The 24315-nt window shown below is 41.1% G+C and overlaps 1 protein-coding gene across 1 annotated transcript; it reads right to left on the minus strand.

Annotated features, from left to right (window-relative positions):
• LOC127646653 (integral membrane protein 2B-like) lies at positions 1–24315 on the minus strand. The gene is made up of 6 exons (XM_052130444.1): positions 24110–24315; positions 6245–6376; positions 5513–5728; positions 5254–5364; positions 4717–4867; positions 1–968 (listed from the first exon to the last, which is right to left on the minus strand). The coding sequence occupies exons 1-6, from the start codon at positions 24194–24196 to the stop codon at positions 880–882; spliced, it is 786 nt and encodes a 261-aa protein (XP_051986404.1). The 5' UTR covers positions 24197–24315; the 3' UTR covers positions 1–879.

Consider the following 24315-nt stretch of genomic DNA (forward strand, 5'->3'; position numbering starts at 1 on the left):
AATGGTCCATTTTTTTTATTAGTGTTAATATGTTAACATTAAAACTTTGGGTTATGTACAAAGTATAAATCATTCCAACCGATGTTCAATGTTCAACCTTTTAGTAAATTTGGACAATCTTTACAGAATTTGACCCAATCAGTCCCTAAATGATGCAGAAGTTACACCTTATTTTGTCTGCATTGACGATTTATTTTAGATTTGTGTTTCTTAGAATATCTGAGGGAACCAAAACCGTAGTGCTCCTAAATTGCATTTCTTACATAAGACACATTTAGCAGTGTTAACTTACAGCAGAGCAAAATATGTAATAATAATAAAAATAAAAAAAAGTGTAACTAGTACAAAAATCAATTCTACGCATGTTCTTACCATGTAATTATTGGCCATATACCACACCTAGTCAAATATATCTTCCAGTATATAATCTGGTGTCTGTGACAGAAGTTCAGTTTTAAATGTACACATTCAGTGCATATTATTATAGATTTCATTTTACATCTATCCTCTGAGACCTTCCCCTTTCCATGGTCAATGTATTACTAGTTATCATACATTACCCTACAAACCCTCTTGGATACTTCAAACTTCCTGCTTAACAGAACCCAAATACAGAAAAATGCATTACTAGGAGAGAGAAATGGGTCAAAACGTTTACCTAAACAAATAGTTCTATGCATAATATTGCTCAAGGCGTTCAGTCGCATTCACTCTCTCTGTAATATTGATTGCTTCTATACAGAGATACACAAATCTCAGAAAAATCACACGCACGCACACATACAGGGAAAACAGGAAAAGTTTCATGGAAGGATAAGAAGGGTCAGAGTGGAATTTGTCCAAAGTGGTTTATCTTGCTACCCAGCTGTCTTCTGCACCCTACGGCTCACAGATCAGCGTCTCCATCACAAAATTGTTCTCAAAGTGGCGGATCGTTAGGCAGTTGAGAGCCTCGCGCTTCTGTATTCCTGTGAGGAAGAAACAGAAGATGCACTTTTTTTACATTGACTTGACTAATTAAAGACAGGTTCTGTGTAGTCACATCAGGAACAATCCCTGTGTTAACATGCATGCGTATCTCTACTGTCTGTCGTTTACTGTTCTTAATTGTCACGTGACTTAGAAACACACCCATCTCATATTTCATATCAGTGCTGTATACACTGCTAACCTTTGTCTGTTTGCACACACGTGTGTATACTCGCATGCCAAAGTGTTTCTGGGCTGTAATATATTGTGGTTATATGTTCGCACAGTACACTGGCCCAGCTCTAAGTGTTTGAATACATGATTCCCCGGTGTCATCTCTGACCATATTCTAATTGGACAATTAAACTACTATGTGCACATTAAATGGTATGGTGAATTTGTATATGCGAGTCTTGAGCAAAATTTCTGAAAATTTACAAATCTCTTGAAATCAACTGTGCCTATTAGTAAAAAAAAGTTCATAAATAGGCCAAAAGATTTCTTAACCCAATGAATTGAACAAAATTGACTTTTTGAAAAAAGCATGGGTCTCTTATTTTAAAACGTCTGCACTCCCAGTTGAGTTCACTGACGGCTGATTTGCTGAGAACCAATCTGATTCAAACTGCTAACATGAGCTCCTGAGTTTAAATACTTTTCTGGAGATTCATTAAAAAGATCCGGTTCAAAAGAATAATTTGTTCACGACTACCTCGCGCTAGGTTTGTTGTTGCGTGCAGCGCGTGAGCTAGTCAGAAACAGAACGGGTGAAAGCAGTGTGAGACACACTGATGATGCGCACTCTAAAGATGTATTCAATAACTCAAAATGTGTCTCAAGACACAACCCGACTGTCGCCAATGGCGACTACATTTTAAATTAAAAGTCACAATAGATTAGTTTTGGTCACATTTGTGACCATTTTAGTCACAGTCTGGAGCCCTGAAGTCCATGTCTTTTAGCTTTGAGGCCATCTACAGAGTATTCAGAAAGAATTCAGACTGCTTAATTTTTCTCACGTTTTGTTATGTTGCAGTCTTATGCTAAAATGCTTTAAATTATTTTATTTATTATTTTCACATCAAGATACACTCCATACCCCATAATGATAAAGCAAAAACTAGATTTTGATAACTTTGCAAATTTCTTAAAAAGAAAAACTGAAATATCACATTGACTTAAGTATTCAGACCCTTTGCAATTACACTTGAAATTTAGCTCAGGCGCATCCCATTTCTTTGGATCATCTTTGAGATGTTTCTACACTTTGAGTGGAGGCCGCCTGTGGCAAATTCAATTGATTGGACATGATCTGGAAAGGCACACAACTGTCTATATAAGGTCTCACAGCTGAAAATGTAAATGTGAAAAAGCCATGAGGTCAAAGGAACTGCCTGCAGAGCTCAGAGACAGGATTGTGTCAAGTAACACTGATCTGGGGAAGGCTACAAAAATGGTTTGCCTGCATTGAAGGTTCCCAAGTGCACAGTGGCCTCCATAATTCTTAAATGGAAGTTCGGAACCAGGACTCTTCCTAGAGCTGGCTGCCCGGCCAAAAGGAGCAATTGGGGAGAAGGGCCTTGGTAAAAGTGGCGACCAAGAACCCGATGGTCACTCTGGTTGAGCTCCAAAGATCATGTGTGTAGATTGGAGAAACTTGCAGAAGGACAACCATCAATCACTGCAACACTCCACCGATCTGGGCTTTATGGCAGAGTGGCCAAATGGAAGCCTCTCAGTGCAAGACACATAAAAAAGCACCTTAAAGGACTCTCAGGCTGTGAGAAACAAGATTCTCTGGTTTGACGAAACAAAAATTGAAAGCTGAATGCAAAAAAATACAGAGATATCCTTAATGAAAACCTGGTCCAGAGCGCTCAGGACCTCAGAATCTTCCAACAGGACAATGACCCTAAGCACACAGTCAAGACAACGCAAGAGTGGCTTAGGGACAACTCTGTGAATGTTCTTGAGTGGTCCAGCCAGAGACCAGACTTGAACCCAATGGAACATCTCTGGACAGACCTGAAAATGGCTGTCCACTGACAGTCCCCATCCAACCTGAGAGAGCTTGAGAGGATCTGGAGAAAAGAAAATGGCAGAAAATCCCCAAATCCAGGTGTGCAAAGCTTATCGCATCATACCCAAAAAGACTTGAGGCTGTAATCGCTGCCAAAGGTGCTTCAACTGAGTTACGCTTCACTTTTTCCACATTTTGTTATGTTACAGCCTTATTCCAAAATTGATTAAATTCATCATTTTCCTCAAAATTCTACAAACAATACCCCATTAAAAAAAAAAAAAAAAAAAAAACACATGTACGTAAGTATTCACAGCCGTTGCTCAATACTTTGTTGAAGTACCTTTGGCACCAATTACAGCCTCAAGTCTTTTTGAGTATGATGCTACAAGCTTGGCACACCTATTTCTGGGCAGTTTCTCCCATTCTTCTTTGCAGGACCTCTCAAGCTCCATCAGGTTGGATGGGGAGCGTCAGTGCACAGACATTTTCAGATCTCTCCAGAGATGTTCAATCGGGTTCAAGTCTGGGCTCTGGCTGGGCCACTCAAGGACATTCAGAGTTGTCCCATAGCCACTCCTTTGTTATCTTGGCTGGGTGCTTAGGGTCGTTGTCCTGTTGGAAGATGAACCTTCACCCCAGTCTGAGGTCCAGAGCACTCTGGAGCAGGTTTTCATCAAGGATGTCTCTGTACATTGCTGTATTCATCTTTCCCTCGATCCTGACTAGTCTCCCAGTTCCTGCTGCTGAAAAACATCCCCACAGCATGATGCTACCTCCCCCATGCTTCACTGTAGGGATGGTATTGGCCAGGTGATGAGCGGTGCCTGGTTTCCTCCAGACATGACGCTTGCCATTCAGGCCAAAGAGTTCAATATTTGTTTCATCAGACCAGATAATTTTGTTTCTCGTGGTCTGAGAGTCCTTCAGGTGCCTTTTGGCAAACTCCAGGCTGGCTGTCATGTGCCTTTTACTGAGGAGAGGCTTCCGTCTGGCCACTCTACCATATAGGCCTGATTGGTGGAATGCTGCAGAGATGGTTGTTCTTCTGGAAGCTTCTCCTCTCTCCACAGAGAAATGCTGGAGCTCTATCAGAGTGACCATCGGATTCTTGGTCACCTCCCTGACTAAGGCCCTTCTCCCCCGATCGCTCAGTTTGGCCGGGCGGCCAGTTCTAGGAAGATTCCCAGTGGTTCCAAACTTCTTCCATTTACGGATGATGGAGGCCACTGTGCTCATTGGGACCTTCAATGCTGCAGAACATTTTCTGTACCCTTCCCTAGATCTGTGCCTCAATACAATCCTGTCTCGGAGGTCTACTGACAATTCCGCTCAATTTTGAGTGTCATGGCAAAGGCTGTGAATACTTATGTACATGTGATTTTGTAAAAATATATTTTTTTATAAATTTGCAAAGATTTCAAACAAACTTCTTTCACATTGTCATTATGGGGGATTGTTTATAGAATTTTGAGGAAAATAATGAATTTACTCAATTTTGGAATAAGGCTGTAACGTAACGTAACGTAAAAAGTGAAGCGCTGTGAATACTTTCCAGATGCATTGAAAATGCAGGTAATTCCAAAGGGTTCACATCCTTTTTTTTGCCACTGTATAATCTAAAAATGCCAAAAGTTGTCTGAGAGTTAAGGTGCAATACTTTGCTTAAGAACTATGGAAGGTCCCCACAAGTGTAAGAAGGGCAGTGTGTGTGTATGTGTGTTTACCAAAAACAGTCTCTCTACGCTCCAGTTTGTAGGTGTCCCTCCCTCTGCAGAGGCTGTTGATGAAGTAACCCAGCTGATCTACATGCTCCATTTTTCCAGTCACTATCATCTGTTCACGGATCAGGTAAGACTGTGGCAGGTATGTTCCAGCCTACACACACAACCAGAGTTACATTATCACAAACTTGTTACACGGCTCTCTGCTTGCATAAAAAAATAACTCAGTTTCATGTCCATTAATTCATTAATTTGGTAAGTAGCCATGTAACAAGTAGGGTTATACCTGGGTATACCCAACAAACATGGGTTATATGGTCATTATCACAAACTAACAGCATTTAGGGCATCATATAAAATGTCTAGGTAGGCAGCTCACTAGGTTTGGAGACACAGCTTATATACACTTCAAAGCAAACTTCTTTAGCTATGAAAACTGCCTAGCCATCAATTGGTAAGTACATTTTGTACAATTTCACAAATTATTAAGTGTACTGAATTATGCATACTTGTACATTACAGCAGTGTTGCTGTGGTTACCTTGATGTTGACAAGCAGCTCCAGGAAGTCTTTCGGTGGCATCACGACAGAGGTATTGAGCGGAATGACATAGCATTTGTTCAGACGCAGATCCAGATAGGCTGTCAGTCTCTGATAGCAGAGAAGGAAAACCAGCAGAAATTTGCTTATTTTGGAGGGGTTAGTCACATATACATAACCAGTCTCTTTTTTTTTTTTATTGTGTAACCTCTGCTGAGTGCATGTGTGGGAGAGAGAGTGGGAATCATTGGATTCTTACCCTGTTGAAGTCATGAACGATGTCGGCAGGGTCACTGTCACTGAACTTGGGCACTGGGATGTTAATAAGCTCCACTCCCTCATCCTCTAGAACCCTCACTCTCTCTTCAATCCTCTTTGATACGGTCGGCAAATCCATCTCACTTTCCTCATGGCTGTCCTGCATCTTGTAATTTTCTTCACGGTAGTTCACCCCACAGTAATACATCCTCTCCTCCTGGAGACAATCATCAACATCATCATCAAAATACATATTCTTTGACAACGATCAATAAGACCGAAACACGTACAGCTCTCTAGGTGTAAAATCAGTACTGGTACTTTGGTACCAAGTCGATACCACATTTTTAAAAATTGTAACGATTCCAGTCTTTCTACAGTATCAGAGTTTTGTTAATATGTATATACACTGTCAACGAAAATGGCAATGAAAATATCAGTGTCTCTATAATGAAAATTACGATAATCTCTCTGGCAATTTCTAAATATTTACTTGAATATTTACAGTGCTGCAAGATGCACTTCATTTGTATCTTTGTTCAGCTGCTTTAATTCTTAAAATTAGCAGTAAAATCATACTTACAAATTTTAAAGCAATGTTCACTTAACTGAAAAAAATTCTAAAAGCGGTCTCTTTCATAGTTTAGTCCCTCAAAATAAACTGTTAACATATATAACATCCTTATTCCATATTCTCATGCAGCATAACATATTTAGTAAGTTGTTTTCTCACCTCTATGAAGTAATACCTGTACAGGTAAGCTCCACCAACCACTACGCCGGAGAGAATAAGGGCCAGCCCCAAACACATGCACCAGCACCAGGCCCTGGACTGCTGCCTGACACGCAGACCATCCTCCACATCCTGTACACACAAACACACAGTCAGTCACTGCAAGAAAAGTTTAAGTATGGGCTCTTGGTAAAAATGTTATGTCATTAAGTGTTTGATGACACCAATACTTTTTTCTCTTAACGTTAATTTCTGATTGTACAATAAAGTTCCAATCCTCTAATCTGATTGGACAAGCGATGTTCCAAGAGTGCTAATATTTAGTATCCTTATTTCTCCTGACCAACCACTGGGTGGCACCAAGATGATTCTGATTGCCGTTGGACTGTTTTCTATTTCAAGTGTCCATAAGAAGCAATATAGAAAATACCAAAACAAGCAATTCAGAATTTAGAACAACCATGGTTAGGAGTAAAAATGAGTTCAGGCTCAACTTGTACCGTTGAGTATATCAATTCGAAGTAGTTAATGATTTCAACATTACAAACCTCAGACCATCACTTCATATCATCAACACACTGTCAAAAGATGGTCATTACAACTCAACAGTATCAAGTATCATCAGAGCCACATTTTTTTTTATTCTGCAATTTAAAACAATATTGTATGCTAAACATCACCTTATCCACTAAAAACACATGCCAAAGGAAGAGAAAACTGGAGACCAGAAAAAGGAAACAGGCTTCCATAATGAATCGTGGAACACTTCCGCATTCAGGAAAAAGGTGAAAAACAGTACTGGGATTCTTGATTGTTTGAATTAATCCATTGTCTGTTTTCATGGTGTTTTAGACAGTCTGAGTGTTATTAGTAAGTAGAGATAGACCAATATATCAGTTTTACAGATTCCAAAAAGCAACTATCGGTTATCTGCAAAAATCTATACCGATAGTTGTTTTCTCCCCCTTCCTTGTACCTCTGTGGCTGCCGCTGAAGGGTTCAACAGTTAAAACAGCTTTGTTAAATAGTATAACTGCTGCCTCTAGAAGAGAGATGAAAATCACTGACACTTTGTGGGAATCTTAATCTTTTATCACTGACAATATTCATCCATATTTTTTGCCTCACTTTAAATAAGAGAATCAAGAGTTTTAAGATGACGGGACAGCATGCATAGAAGAATGTGAGTATATGTAAATGTACCCCTTCAGCACATCAACAACTTTTGCTCATGTGCTTACCGGTTATAATAAATTTGTGAGGAGCATTGAATGTTTGTGGGAGTCTGTCAATGGCACAAGTCTGAGATTACCTGGAACAAAGAGTACCAAAGCTCACGTAACAAACTCGAACAACAGCAGCTCACTTACCTGAACTCACTAATATTTCATGACCCCACAGCTAGGGCTGGGCATTTTTTCAGATCTTCCGGATTAATTTGAATTTGTGTTTTGACAATTTTTTTTAGTTTTTTAAATAAAGAAATTAAAATGTTTTAACATTAAACATTAAAGTTAGATACATTGTAAATCCACCAATAAGGAACAGAAAATGAATGGATAGTGTTTATTAATTTTAATGCCACTCCTGATCAGCTGCACTGACAGGTTAACAACACGGAGACTGATATAAAAGACAGCAGTATTATTCAAAGTACGACTGAAGCTCAGCTTCGTCCATCATGCAGGTATACACCAGCCTAAGACCATAACTGGCCTCAGCAAGCGCATATTGATCAACAGTCTTCTTTTTACCCATAACAACGTGTTAAGTTACATGACAGTTATGGGCGCTTCATTTCAAATCATGGCGAGGATAGATATGGGAGAATCAATAATCCAATGCTACTTTTGCCATGATGACTCAGATATATTGCTAATAATTGCTTTGTTCTGTGACACGTTTTAAAGGATTAGTTCACCCATAAATGAAAATGATCCCATAATTTACTCACCCTCAAGCCATCCTAGGTGTATATGACTTTCTTCTTTCAGCCACTAATCTAAGGTACCATTCACTCCCACTATAAAGCTTGGAAGAGCCAGGATATTTTTTAATATAACTCCAATTGTGTTTGGCTGAAAGAAGTCATATACACCTAGGATGGCTTGAGGGTGAGTAATTTATGGGATCATTTTCATTTTTGGGTGAACTAAACCTTTAAGTGTACTGCATCTATATCCAACATTTGGCAAGCGGTCATTTTGACAAACATTGCTAGTTGAATTATTTCATATTATACCACAGGTCTATTGAATGCTTGATTCTGACTGGTAGACGTATGTTCTAAAGTGAGCAATTATTTTTCATGTAAACGCATGGTTATGAATTAATTCCAGGTCTTGAACGCATAATGGTTCCACAACACTTCGCCAAGTTTTTTCAGTAATTTCAAAGAGCCGTACATGCTACCACAGCAAAATAATCATATAAACAAAGACATTGGTTAAAGTAAATCTGTTAAGAACATCAAACAATGTCTATAATATCCTATAATTATTTCAATTTCAGTTGAAAAGCTCCCTCGTCTCCCCCACATTAAGACTTGTTTCGTGACCAACAAATAGAGCCACACCCCCCCACGACTTCATCAATACACCGGTTTTTATTATCCGAAATAACTTTTAATATGTGAAACTTTATGTTTCTATGTATTTCACCCCAATCAGCCTTGCATAGCTATAATGGAAAGCACTGTGCTTTTTTTCAATAATTATTCTGCTCCACGTAAACAGTCTCTATCTGCAGAGGTTTAGGAATATTAGGGCTGCACCTAATGAATATTTTTCAATTAGTCGATTAATCTAACGACTAATTTGACGATTTTTCTAAAGATTAATTTGTATTATTTCTTGATTAATATAACAATTAACCAAAAATAAATATAAAAAAACTAATATCTAATATTTCAATATTTTAATAAATTATCTTCTTTTAAACAAACAAATGTACAAGAAACAAAGTGTGCACTGCAGGGCATTATTCTGCAACAAAAATAGCCCTGTCTTAACTTCTCCATTTTACAGTCCAACATTAATTTTATTTTGGAGAGATTATATGTTGGACTGCTAAACTTGAGGTTACACAATGTTTTGATATCAGGGTATATACAGCAATCCTTAAGTTAAATTTACTACTTTTTAATACCTTTTTTACTACCTTCAGAATTTTTTTTTAAAACCATCACGACACTGAACTGCAAGTGTTAATCAGCGACCTTTCTATTATTTACACAGATTTTGACATATATAACATACAAAAAAAGAATAGATTTAGAGACTGATGTTGACAACATATTGCACATATTTATTTCACTTAGTAAATAAAAATAAAACAAACTACATAAAATGTGCAATGGAGAGAATGGATAGTTCCAGCACACTGGCTGGCATTCACTGCAAGTTGATGCATTACAAACTGGCATCTTCTATGAACTGTTGCTGATTCACAAACTGGTATCCACTACATGAACTGGTGAACTATTGTTTCCACTTGTGCTATAGCCCTAATATGAACTTGTGGGCATAAAATCCTATGAAAAGTGCCTTAATTCTATGGCCTTTTCCTCAATAGTTTTGTCCATTTTGACCAGTTCCTCTTTTTTCTCCTTGTGTCTCCTAAGTGTGTTTGATTTGGTGATTAGCTGGGCCATTTTTGACCCAGCTTTCCCCTCTGCCTCCTCGGCCAATTTGTTGGCATCATTTTCAAGGCTGGCACAGACTTCGTCCAGGACTCTGCGTTGCTGCTTGAGCTCCTGTAGTTCGTCCTCTGCGGCCTTCCTTTTCTGTGTTTGAGTATCACTCTCCCTCTTTTTACGCTCTTGCTCCAGGTAGAGCCTGTACTGGGACCTTGCTGAGGCCACAGAAGCCAGCAGTTCCTTGGTTAAAAGGCACCTTGAGGACACCACCACAGCTACTGACATTGTCACAGATTAACCTCAGTGCCTCCAAGGATTCACCTAGAAGGTTACAGGTTTCCACCTCCTTGTTAATGGAGAAGCCCCTCTCCACGGTGGCTTGTCCATGTGAAAGAAGTAAAACGCTCTGGCAGAATCTCAACAGGATCTCAAATAGATCTCAACATTCACAAAGGTTGGTTAAGGAGAAGCATTACTGCATACACATTTGATTTCAATTAATAATTGGTAATTCAGCAATTAAATTATTTAGTGTTTTTTTCCAACAACAAAACCTGAGCCAAATATTAAATTTCTTTATTACATGGCTTGGTAGAATTCCAATGTAGAATGCGGTCTGTTATTTCTTGATAACAGACGCTGCTTAGTATAACAGAGCGTTGCCATGAAAAACAGAGCGTTGCCATGGACGCAGTTCAGAGACGGAACAGACTATTTTCTTTAGCGGAAGCAAAACAATCGTTTTTAAATCAATAAACTCCTTTTTAAATCAATATTTTGAGTCAAATTATTGATTTATTTGGTAGGTAGCCATGTAATAAGCGGGATAATGTATAGCGAGGCGGTCGTTATAGCGAATACCACCCCTTCAGGCTGATTAAGATCCCTCCGCTTCGGGCTCCTAGTCATCCTGTCGGGGTGGTAGCATTCGTTTTAACAACCGCCTCGCTATACATTATCCCTTACATAACTGTGATAAGTTGTTAAATTTAACAAAATACTAAAAACATAATTTTCTTGTACCTTGAGCTATACCCCACAGGTCAATAAATGCAGGTGGGCCTACATGTTTCATTCAAGTAACTGCAGGACTTTGGCCAATTTTATTATTTTGTGTAACCAACAGTAAATTAGCCAACATCATCCTATAATATACAAAATCTTTGTGAATAAATAACTCTTCAAATGAGTGATCACAGGATAGAGCGTAAGTAGGGCTACATAAAAAATAACTTACCTTTATGTGATGCAACAAATCTTCGGCCCTTCCATGTCCCAAAAACTGAGATCCAAAGTATCTGGATTGGACACGGTCATCCTCCCAGTATCGAACATGGATGTCAAGCTGTTTTTTCTTTGACGCCTGATTGAGGCTCTCATCAAACATCAACACGAATGGCCCAGCCTTGTTGATGCCATCAACAAGCTGTTTTTTGAAGAACGATGCTAATCCAAATCTGATGATGTACCCGGTTTTGTCTTTACCACACGTGAATGACTTCACGATGTCAGAGTTGGGAAACATTTCTTTAAACAGCTCGAAATTCCTTCATTGGAGTTCAATGAGTGGTGTTTAACTGCAGTGTTCAGACACCACAGAGCCTCCGCACGCAGTGTTGGTGTGGCGCTCATGGCCACCCGGAGGTCAGACGTTGCTAGAGCCGTAGCGTTGGCCAGTAGGCCAACAGTGGCACTAATTTGCGGCGGTGGTGGTGGAGGTGCAGCCGCACAGACAGCTGAGATTGGTAGAATTAACTGCTCTCTCTGAGAACGCATTCCATTTTTATGTTTAGTGGATTGCATATGCGATCGAAGTGCGTTAGCTCCCATCCAGTTGACATTGATGTTTTTTTTACACACCGAACAATAAGCCTGCCTGTTATTCCCTACTACAGGCCTGAGCCAGTCCTTAAACGCTGGGTCGTTCACCCAGCTACCAGAAAACTTGCATTTGCCCATGAAGACGACGATGGTTGTCCAGTCGTTGAAGATATGCCTTGAAGCAAGTCTTAAATAAAACGTAAGCCAGCCACTTCTGTTGAGCGCGAGTGTTCTGAGATGATGCCGAACGACCACTGAATATGACGTCAGCGTCAAACATAAGTTGAGACGGAGACGAAAGATCTTTGATTATGTGCGGAGATATGCTAAAGCCCATATTTAAACGAAATAACGCGAACGTAGATATAATTTCAATCAGAATTAGGACACCTGATAGTCTGAAAAAAATAATGCCTAATTTGGAAAAAATAATACCTCTGAGACCACATTTAACACTTTTAATGGCCTTAAATTTGACACTTTTGATTTATCACTTTTTAATACTTTTTAAAACCCCGCGGACACCCTGGATATTCCTCCTGAAAGTGTCTTGAATTTTACATTTGTTTCATTTATTTTGTCGTTGGATTGCTAAATGTAGATTATTTTAATTTGATTTTAAGAACTTGTTCAATTCAAGTAAAAGGAAAGTGCAATCTACATTTATTAAATCAACAGCAAAATAAATTGTAAAATTCAAGTCACTTTCAGGAGGAATATCAAAACCTTGTGCAACCTCAAGTTTAGCAGTCCAACATAAAATCATTTTACAGTAAAATGAGTGCAATTTGAGTAACAGGAATAACTAAAACTTGTGCATTCTTAATCAACTCTCAGTAATCCACACAGACAATTTACCACATACAAACAATCTCTCTCCCCCCTCCTCCTTTCCCTCCCCTCCCTCCACATTCCACCTCTCCTGCTCTCTCTCATCTTACAGTAAAATTAGTGCAATTCGAGCAACAGTTAACTTTTTCTAACAGCAATAAATAAAACTATTGCAATCTAAATTAAATCTCAGTGGAGCAAGGAATATAATTGAAACGATTTAGACTAACACAAAGTTTACACCATTTTCTCACTCATACACGGCCGTTAAAGTAAACAGAAAATATAAAACGGCCAAATAACAAAATTAGATGACGCATGGTGTAAAGTTACGTTTGCAGCGGTGCAGAAATTACTTTTAACATGGGGCTATGAGGAAACATTTAGAAAATCTATTTTAAGTGACTACTACTAACAGAAACACGTGTTGTAATACTATGTCATGTTTAGGTGGGGACAAAAAGTAAACAGGACTTACAGTGCTGCCGTCTTAACGAGCACTCTGGAATGCTTTCGCTTCAAATGTTCGTTCATGGCGGTTGTACGGCTGTGATAAGCCATTTCCAATTTGCATATCTTACACAGCACCACATTGTTGGTTCTCTGGCTAAAATACTCCCACGCTTTAGATTACCATGGGCAAGTTTTTTTTAGCTGCAGTTTGTGCGTCAGGGAATCCATGCTTAAACCTGCCATTTTAATTATTCCAATGCGACGCACGTTATGCAAATCGATTACGTCGATGAATCGTCCAAGCCCTAATGAATATACACAAAAATTTTATATTCTTGTATAAATTGTCCTTTCTAGATAAACATAATTTATAGATAACGATTAGGGTTGCAGCGGTATACCGGTTCCCTATCGAGAGGTCTCTCCTATTGCGTAAGTAGCTTACGCTATGGGGGAAAACTCAGTTTCTCGAGAAATATTGAAGTCTTTATGTAAAACGCATTGCAGCTGCACAGCAGACAGTGATGAGCGAGGCAGCTCGGTCATTGGCTGTGCTGCGGCAACTGCTCGAACCAGTGACGGGCGACTTAGAACGCTGCGACCAATGGGGGCGCGTCCGCGATTCGCGGCTCAGAGCCTGCTGAAATTAACATATGAGGGCTATATAATGAACGTCCCGTCATGCCAGTTCTTTTAGATTTAATCTCCTTCAGCGAAGACCTTCTCTTCGCTGGATCCTCGTGTCCTCGAATCTTTCGCCGCCGTGGACAAGCTTACAGCGGGACTGCTGAGAGGACGCCGGCATCTTCAGCCACCTTCGAAGCCTTCTGCTACGCCATCCGGCGCGCATCGCATATCCTTTACTGAACAAGCGTTCGCCCCCGCGACGCTTTTAAGAGTAAAAGAGTTATTTTCCAGGCGTTATTTCAAATGCCTTCAGCCTGCGCCTCGTGCAGAGGCCCTCTTTCCGACGGAGATCAGCACACCATCTGCACTCGCTGCCTGGGTCTGGACCACGCAGAAGCTGCACTCATTCAGGGCGGATGCTCATCTGGGCCTCGCCGAGCTGCGCACTCGCTTTGCCGTTTTCACTGCAAGCGAGCCGGCTGCCCCCGTGCTGCCACCTCTGTTCGAGCCGCGCAAGAAAAAGCGCCGCTCACAGAGGCTGCCAGAGCACCCCAACTCCGGTGATGTCACGCCGGCTCAGTCCCCGCGGGCATCACCGCTACCAGATGTCTCCCCGCCGCCGGTCCATTTCGCGAGAGCGGATCTGCACCCCTCCAACAAAGCGGTGGGTCTCGTCTCGTTCGGCACATCAGGGGACGACGACGGAAAGGATGACAGCCTCTCTCTTGACGCTGCATCCGACGACTGGCCGGGCTCGTTCGACCCCGCGCCATCGGCATCAGCGGACACGAGCGCGGGCACCAGCATGGACTCGGAGATCGTCCGTATCCTGCCTAAGCGCTCCAGCTCATCTCAAAAACCGCCCCAGCAGCAGCAGCGAGCCAGGGCAGAGCCGCCCGTCTCCCAGCCGAAGAGCAGACCTGAAAAGGAGCGGGGCCCATACATCACTGCGACACGCCCCCAGCCGGCATTCAGCCCATATCTGTGCGAGCAGAAGCCTGGGAAAAAATCCCTGACATGCCGAAATGGGTTTTGAACATAATAAAACATGGATACTCACTTCAATTCGCTCGCAGACCACCCCGCTTTTCAGCGGTGGTCGAGACGAAAGTGAGGAAAGATGTGTCACATGTTCTACGCACCGAGGTGCTCAAACTGATAGAGAAGGGCGCTATAGAATCTGTTCCTCCCTCTTTGAGCGAGGCGGGTTTTTACAGCCGCTATTTTCTCGTCCCGAAAAAGGACGGTGGCCTTCGCCCCATCCTGGATCTCAGACATCTGAACAAAGCGTTAACGATTCGCTCGTTCAGAATGTTAACAACCAAACATATTCTCGTGCAAGTTCGCCCTGGGGATTGGTTTCTATCAGTGGATTTGAAAGACGCTTACTTTCACATCCCGATAGCGCCTCATCACAGGCCCTTTCTGAGATTCGCTTTCGAGGGACAGTCATACCAGTACACAGTACTACCATTCGGCCTATCATTGGCCCCCGTACATTCCACGAAATGTATGGACGCGGCACTTTCCCCTGAGACAGCGGGAGTGCGGATACTGAATTACCTCGATGATTGGCTAATCATAGCACAATCAGAGGTTCAGTTAATGACACACAGATCTTGGACTATCAGCCATTTACAATGCCTGGGTCTGAGAATAAATTTTGCAAAGAGCGTGCTATCCCCCAGCCAGAATATTTCTTTTCTGGGAATAGTGCTAGACTCAGTGCAGATGACAGCGCCTCTCATCAGAGCGCGCTCTCTATTCGACGCCTTGCAACATCGTTCAGAACGGGCGCGCACGCCCCCGTCAAACAATTTCAGAGAATGCTCGGTCTCATGGCCTCGGCATCAGCTGTACTCCAGCTAGGATTGTTGCACATGCGTCCTCTCCAGTGCTGGCTCAAGAGCCGTGGCGCTCGGGCCACTTTTTGATCAGAGCGAATCACGGCTGTATAAAAGCCCTGACGCCCTGGAAAGCCATAAACTGGTATCAAACCGGCGTGAGTCTGGGCGTGAATACGCGGAGAAAAATGATCACGACAGATGCCTCCAAAATAGGATGGGGGGCCCTTTACGAGGGCAGACCTGTTTCCGGCTTTTGGTCAAACCCAGAAAAGCGCCTACACATAAACTGTCTGGAAATGAAAGCGGTCGCCTTGGCTCTCAGAGCCCTGCTTCCGTACCTGCAAAACGAACACATCCTGGTCCGAACGGACAACATGACGGTAGTTTCGTATATAAATCGCCAAGGTGGACTCAGGTCGAGCTCCCAGCACTCTATGGCCAGGGAGCTCATCCTATGGTCACAACACCACCTGCGCTCGCTAAGGGCAGCGCACGTGCCAGGCGTCCTGAACCAAGGAGCGGACATGCTATCCAGAGACAAAGTTCTCCCAGGAGAATGGTCTCTCCACCCTCTGACGGTTCAGTGGTTATGGCGAACCTTTGGCGAGGCAGAGGTCGACCTCTTCGCCTCCAAGGAAAACACGCACTGCCCTCTCTTCCTCTCAAAAAGCACGGATGCGCTCGCCCAAGTTTGGCCGAGACGCCCCTTGTTTGCTTTTCCCCCGATCGCGATGCTGCCTCAGGTCATCAGTCGGATCAGGGAGGTGAAATGTGCAGTGCTCCTGGTAGCCCCACTCTGGAAAAACCAGACGTGGTTTCCAGAGCTGGTACAGATGATGCAATCTGCCCCATGGCCGATTCCGCTGAGGCAAGACCTCCTCGGACAGGCCAGCGGGATGATTCTTCATCCCCGCCCCGATCTGTGGGCCCTCCATGCATGGCCCCTCAACGGGTTCCCGGAACCTCCCCAGTGGAGTTCTGAAAACCATTACTGAGGCGCGAGCCCCTCTACGAGGCGCTTGTATGCCCAAAAGTGGAAAGTGTTCAGTGACTGGTGTGATACCAAGAGCTTGAACCCCAAAACGTGCGAGATACCAAGTGTACTCGCCTTTTTGCAGGAGCTGCTGGAGGCGGGCCGCACACCCTCCACGCTCAAAGTCTATGTGGCTGCCATAGCGGCCACACAATCCTGATAAAGGACATTCATTAGGAAAAACGATCTGATCGTTCGTTTCCTAAGAGGCGCTAGGAGGATGAACCCTCCTCGCCCACCTTCGGTGCCGATCTGGGACCTGGCCACGGTCCTGGACGCACTCAAAGGTGCCCCGTTCGAACCTCTCTGAACCGTGCACCTCAAGCAGCTCTCGCTCAAAACCACGCTCTTGCTGGCACTCGCTTCAGTTAAAAGAGTGGGCGACCTGCACGCACTGTCATCAAGCGCTGCTTGCCTGGAATTTGGACCTAACGACTGCAGAGTTGTCCTTAGGCCAAAGCACGGGTATATTCCTAAGGTGCTCTCTACACCCTTCAGAGCACAGGTGATATCTCTGGCAGCGCTATCGTCCTCAGCAGATGAAGGTGATGCAAATTTACTCTGCCCGGTAAGGGCGCTCAGAGTATATTTGGAACGTTCTGTTCAGACAGACGGAACAATTATTCGTATGCTTTGGCGGCCGAACTAAGGGTCTCGCTGTCTCAAAGCAACGAATATCGCGCTGGATAGTGGATGCTATAGTGCTAGCTTATGGAGCCAAGGGCCTTCAATGCCCCTTAGGCGTCAGAGCTCACTCTACGAGGAGCATGGCCTCCTCGTGGGCATGGTCGAGTGGGATACCCATTGAAGATATTTGTGCGGCGGCAGGCTGGGCCTCGCCTTCGACATTTATCAGGTTTTATAACCTACAGGTCCCCTCACTGCATTCCAACATTCTATCAGTCTGACTGTGGAATGAACTGGAGTATGTATATGCTGGGCATCATCTCCTCCCTTATAAGGTCCGTCTCTGACCGACTTAGAGGGTTTATTATGCGTACCAGTACACAAAAGCTCAGTACATGAGATATGCGCTTGTGTTTGTACAAGGAGCGCCCCACCTTGAAGGCAAGGGCACCCTGTCATATCCCACTATATAGCTCGCCGCTGGCCGGCTCGTGGAATATCACTTTGCTTTAAGGCTCAGGCACCTGCCTCTGGCTTTATACAGCGAAGTCAGCACGCACGGCGTTTTACATGGTGTTCCCATAGCGTAAGCTACTTACGCAATAGGAGAGACCTCTCGATAGGGAACGACTCGGTTACTAACGTAACCTCGGTTCCCTGAGTGGAGGGAACGACTATTGCGTAAGCTGCCGTGTCTGTGCTTGGTCAGTTCGCTTCAGTCGACTGAACCTAAAAGAACTGGCATGACGGGACGTTCATTATATAGCCCTCATATGCTAATTTCAGCAGGCTCTGAGCGCTGAATGCGGACACGCCTCCATTGGTCGCGCGTTCTAAGTCGCCCCGTCACTGGTTAGAGCAGTTGCCGCAGCACAGCCAATGACCGAGCTGCCTCGCTCATCACTGTCTGCTGTGCAGCTGCAATGCGTTTTACATGAAGACTTCAATATTTCTCGAGAAACAGAGTTTTCCCCCATAGCGTAAGCTACTTACGCAATAGTCGTTCCCTCCTCTCAGGGAACCGAGGTTACGCTAGTAACCGAGTCGTTTCATGGTATAACACTGTTTGAAAATTGACGGTTATCATACCATGTACATTTTCTTATCTACGGTATTGAGAAAAAAATGCAACCGGACTGAGAATCTCACATGCGCATCTCCTTAATTCCTTGTCTGCCTGTCAGACTCGTCAACTTGTGACACATACACGCATGCGTGAAAATGTCTGAGAGAAGCGAGGCGGTCTGACATTAGTGTGTGTGTGTGTGTGAGTGAGTTAAAGCAGTGTTAAAGAAAGTGCGTCTCGCTTTCTCCTTTGAACAAACTTAGTAGTGCAATATTCTGCTCAAGGAAAGGTTTTATACGGCTACTCTGTGTCCATTCTTGAGGCTGCTTGTGATGTTTAGTGCTACTAATTTTGCAGGTAAACCTTCTCGGTAATTAAATTAAATATAAAAGTAGATCTCAGCATCATTGACATGCGAGCAAAAGCAAGCCAGAGACGAATATGTATTTGTATTTTTTATTTGTGCAATTTAGAAACGTTGATGTCCATTCGCACCTATATGCTATTCTAACTCTTGCAGTAATAATTTATCATATTCATGCAGTCTGTGTTATTCAATTGTGTGCTGAAAGTTAATCCATCGAAGAGACCCACATCATGATTCTTTTAGCATGTAAATGGGAAATGTTTTAGAAAAAAAAAATAAGTAAACTCGCCCGATTTGCGACAAACCTTAAAAGTTCTATAAATTTCTTTTTTTATTATTATTATTATTATTATTAAAACTGAATAATAAATTAACAGGGAAGTAGAGATGGCAAAATAAAAGAATAATCTACGCTTTTATTCAGTTTTTTTAATGCCTGACAGAAAAGTATACATCTTTGTAGAGCAATATAATAGTGCTTTCCATTATAAAAGTCACAGACACACTTCAGAAAATTGCGTACACAACTATTTCTGGGCTTAAAAGATACAAAAAACAAATCAGTGCAGAACATTGCATCTCAAAAGTAATACAATATGGCCCCCTATGCGCTACTTACAGCACCCAACAGATATGGCCCCCTTTACCAAAATAGTTAAAAATATTAATAATTACACACCATCACCTTTACATATTTGTTTCACTATTTTACATGAGTAAAAGTAACTGTTATATTTTGACAAAATGTTATAGTTTCATATGAAATAATCCAAAAGGTAGAATCTATTAGACCTCATTTTATATCAACAGTGGCAGTTGTAGTTAAAGTTTCAAGATGCGTTTCAGCTAGTATTTATTTTTCATAAATACTATAATTTAATATTATTAATATTATTTAAGACTAGCTACACTGACCTAACCATGGTAATAAGGAGCCTTTTCTCCTGTGTAATATGCATTTTCTGTTTGAATTATTTTTTAAATTAGGAAACAAACGGTATAATAATGTAAATATGCTCTTCAAATTAAAAAAAAAAAAAAGGGGTTTGGGGGGGGGCTTCCTGTAGATTTTGTTGTTGACATCTCATACCGTTGCAACCCTAGAACAGAGTGTATCGAATATCACTTGTTTATTTAATTAAAAGATATTAAAACTAGCAAAGTGCGCAGAGCTCGCTGTTCCGATCCTCTCATGGTGTCCAACTAGTCCCGCTGTGATGTATTCTTGAATATTTTTCTCTATTACCAAACACGCTCTGCCTCTTTTCCCCGCATGCGAGTAGACATGAGACGGCGTTTCCAGAGCGCCTTTAGACCATAATGTTTTTCCTTCAAAATGTAGCTTTATTAAATCAATATGTTACATGCCTTTAATAAAATGAATCAAATATTTTGTGAAATTAATCAGATATCATTATGGATGACAAGGAAAGACAATAAAATGACTAGTTTGTAGCCAAGTCTTTCTCATTTTAATGAAAATATTAAAATGCTCCATTCAGACTTTTCCATTTTCTACATTTACTCTCAGGTGATACTAGTGCTGCACGATTAATCATATCGCAATTGCGATGTCAGCCTGTGCGATTATATGACGGCAAATGCTGCGATTTTATTAAATAAATAAGTGCATGTGTGGACGTGACAGCCCATTCTCTCCAAGAGCTGTTCGGCCATTTTCTACACGGCTAATAAAAAGATGACCAGTCAGTCTCCGTTTAGGGAGTGGCACATGTGGTCATGTCACACGAGTTTCCGGTGTTCAGCGTGGAAATCAGGTGAAGATGGATGCCGCGCAGACCGACACTGAACTGGTGGCCAGAAAAAATAACACAGAAACACTGATCACAGCTTGGCGATATGTCTTTATTTCATCAAAAATTAAAGTTAATATAATATGGGAGCGTGACGTGCAAATAAGCTCAAACTCCAAAACTGTCATTCTCTGTGTGGTCAGAGCTGCTTCAACCAGTCGCGTAAGAGACCCAATCTGAACGGGAGTCGAGACTGGGAGATTTAAAGTTTCGCCGGCTGATGCGCACCCTTAACACGGAAAAGCTTGTCTCTCACCCCTGCTGTCTGCAACTTGCAATGTGTTGCATCATTGATGAGATCATCATGAGATCAATCTTATGTGAAAAATAACATTAATATTACAACAATAAAATGTGTGTGTGTATATATACACACGCACACACACACACACACACACACACACCAACAGTTGTAGTGGTTTGATTGAGTGAACCACACTTTCATATCCAGTTTCCTTTTCAAAAGAATTTATACAAAGTACATGTTACATCCTGCTTAACCCTCTGGGGTCTGAGGGTGTTTTGGGCCCTGGAGAAGTTTTGACATGCCTTGACATTTGTGCTTTTTTCAGTTGATTAAAAACACATTAAATGGCTAAAATCTGATAACACTGTATTCAGCACAAACTGGGCTACAATAATATCTGAGCAACATGTGTGCATTTTTGTATTTTTGAGAAAATAATGTTTATGCATGGTTTTTGAAAAAACTAAAATTTTCATTGAAATAAAGCCATATAACACATACTAAACATTTGTCCAGAAGCCCTTTGAGAATTGGATCTTGTAGCCTAGAATTTTTGCTACAAAATGATGTGAAAACCATCCTGATCACTCATTCATACAAAACAATATAGTACTTTAACTTTTGTAAGATCATTTTAGTGTTGAAATGTTATATGCGAGGCGGCGTGAATGATCATGAATATTGAGGTGATTTACACCTGAGAAGACAAAGGCCCCTCCTCTGGGCCTCTCAATGAGGAATGTGACAGAAAGAGAATGAATGCGAGGAGACTTAATGATCAAAATCAAGTTTTAAGTTAAAAGTAGTAATCTGACTGTACATGTACATGTAAAATGTACCTTCTTTCTTATTTTTTGGATTTCACATGATATATTTTAGGGCAAGTAAGGTAGCTCCAAAAAACTTTGTTCCCAATCATGTCGCCCATAACCAAGTAAAAAGTTGTGTTGATACAACAAAGCAATCAAAAGTTATAGCATTACAAAAAAAAATGTATCCTAGTGTCCAAAAGCCTTTCCAAACAAATAAAACACAATAATTGTACATAAAACTAATTATACATGCAAATTCAACAAATACAGGCATGAGTAATGAGATCTCTTTGCTTCCATTCGGTGTCATTTGAGCCATCATTGAGTCTGTGTCATGTACTTGGCACCATCTACTGGTGGACACATGTAATTAGAGTGAAACCTCCTCTCGGTCTATATTTGGATGACTTCCACATCTGGTTGCAGCACTCTGAATCCTAATACCATTGGTTTAGTGTTCCATGACATACAATTTACATTTCCGAAAAAGTAATCTGCCAGATAGCACATTGTATGTTGTGTGCACATTGTGCTTCATGTGGATTATCTAATGACATATGCATCCGATTACATTATGTGCAAGATCTTTTTAAAGATCATCGCCTCCAAGTAATGCGGCTTATAAGAAACACCTGATTAACTTTGTAACATGTATATCAAAGACATGTACTAAGCTACTACTCGCCACATTTACCAGCAAGTAAAACAAATAGGCTGGTTGTGTTCTACACTTTGAGAGCTTTCCAACGACATATGATAAATGGCTATTTGAGGATTTTTTTTTTTTTTTTACTAATTCCAATAGTATGTTCAGTGCAAAATTATTAATAAATGAGCAAAACGGAACACTTCTAATTTGTTGGCAAATTTCAAAGCACTTGTTCAGTTTTGGTCACAACACCTACATGCATTTTAAAGTGCTGCTTCTAAGCTTTAAAATGAACCTATTTTGTGATGGTCAAAACTGTAGTAATTAATATTTTTATTTTAAAAAATTAAATCCGGGCTTAAAGGGTTAAGTCCCTTTGTGTGTTAACTGATACTTCATGCATTTAAAATAATTGATCAAATTTGAATCAAATAGGGCTTTGCAATGAGGAATTGCAAAGAAATCAAAATAGAAAACCTAAGAAATGTAATCTAAAAGATTGTTAAATCGTGTACTTTGTAATTAGTACCAGATCTTCCTGTTGTCTAGTTAATCAAATATGAGCCCAAAATTAAAACAAAAAGCTTCAGAGATTAATTCTTTCACTTTTGCAAACAAACACATTTATTTCAAATACACTACGACTCAACCCTGAACACAAAGACACACTGCAGATTAAGGTTTAGCTCTAACAGAGAGTGTCTTTGTTTAACTAACCCGAGCCTTCCAGATTTTTTTGAAGGTACAGAAATGGCTGTTTCTGGAATTCGGCTCCAGCCACAAGTTTAGTGAGGCTTTGATCACCCTACAAGTCAGACCACACCAGCAGGCTCTTTACAGTTGATCTAATGATGAATTGATACCTTGATCTGATTTAGAAACATATTAATGAGCTTGAGACTCACTGGTTGCAGAAATGTCTGATGGTAAGGCACACAACACAGCTCTATGCATGAATCCACCGCTTCATCTGAATTAATTTACTTCTTTTTGCTGATGCACTCCTTTACGTCACTGTTGTGTCTGCTAAAATATTGCCACTTGGATCAGGCTGTTTTAGTAGACGCAACACTGTCTTGTTAATGATTCATGATCTATTCTTCATCTACTCGATTCGGCGCTGACTCATCCTCGGTGGCAGATGATCATATTTGAGTAACAGAAGTTGCAGAAGGTAGACGCATTTGAGTGGGAGCTGGTGTGACACTTCTGAAAGTCTACCACGATAAGCTGGCTAAACATGCCTTTCCTCTTCCTGACCACAAGATTCACGACTGCAACAAATTCAGGAAGTGCAGGGGATAACATTATACATATGTACCGTCGCTCACACACACTTGTTGTAAATGCATTTCTATTGATTCACAACACTGCATGACTGTGCATGGATATGCAGCAGAAAACTGGTAGAAAAAAACAGTAAAAGTGCAATGCATCGTTATTAAATTAAACACGCATTTTTTAAATGCAATTAATTTTTAACGCTTTTGTAATAATATCACTGCACGAGCATGCATGGTTATGCATTGGGTATCTATAAGAAAAAACAACAATTAAAAGTGCAATGCGTGAAGGTTATGTTTTGTGTATATTTCCTGGTGTTTTGTGTTGAACTGTCGGCCATTTTCCTGTAAGCTCAAAGATGTCTGACACTCATACACACTCATAAACACACAGTGAAACTAAGCAGGAGATGGCTTCCCTATACACACATTAAAACAAAACTCTTCGGCATTTTTTTTTTAATAATCCCAGTAACCTCAAATAAATATTGCCAATGTGTGAATCACAATGACATGTAAATTTCAGTCAAAAATAAAAAATTATTTTTACTTTGACTACTTAATGTCGAAAAATCCTTAATTTTTTCTTTATATACCTACTCGCCTCTGACATTCATCTATACAAGCTGACAGGCCATTTCCACGTCGAATAGAGAGTTTTATGGTTTAAAACAACGTTGTTTTTAAAGACATTATGACTGTTTTAATCACATTAACCGGGTAGCATTCGTGCTAAAAAAAAAAAACTCACCACATCTTGAGGGATCAAAACTTCACCTTTCTCCTCCTTTTTCAAATCCTTCTGGACGAGAGAGGAGTTGAACGCGAGTTTTACCATGTTACTATTGTAATTTGCTTGCTTTTTTTCCTCACCGAAATAAAGAAAAAGCTCGATGAAACGGACGACCTCTCAACAGCGTTGCCTTACAACTTAATGTGGCGCATTCAGCATATATT

This window comes from Xyrauchen texanus, chromosome 7, assembly GCF_025860055.1.
Source record: "Xyrauchen texanus isolate HMW12.3.18 chromosome 7, RBS_HiC_50CHRs, whole genome shotgun sequence".
Classification (NCBI taxonomy): Eukaryota; Metazoa; Chordata; class Actinopteri; order Cypriniformes; family Catostomidae; genus Xyrauchen; species Xyrauchen texanus.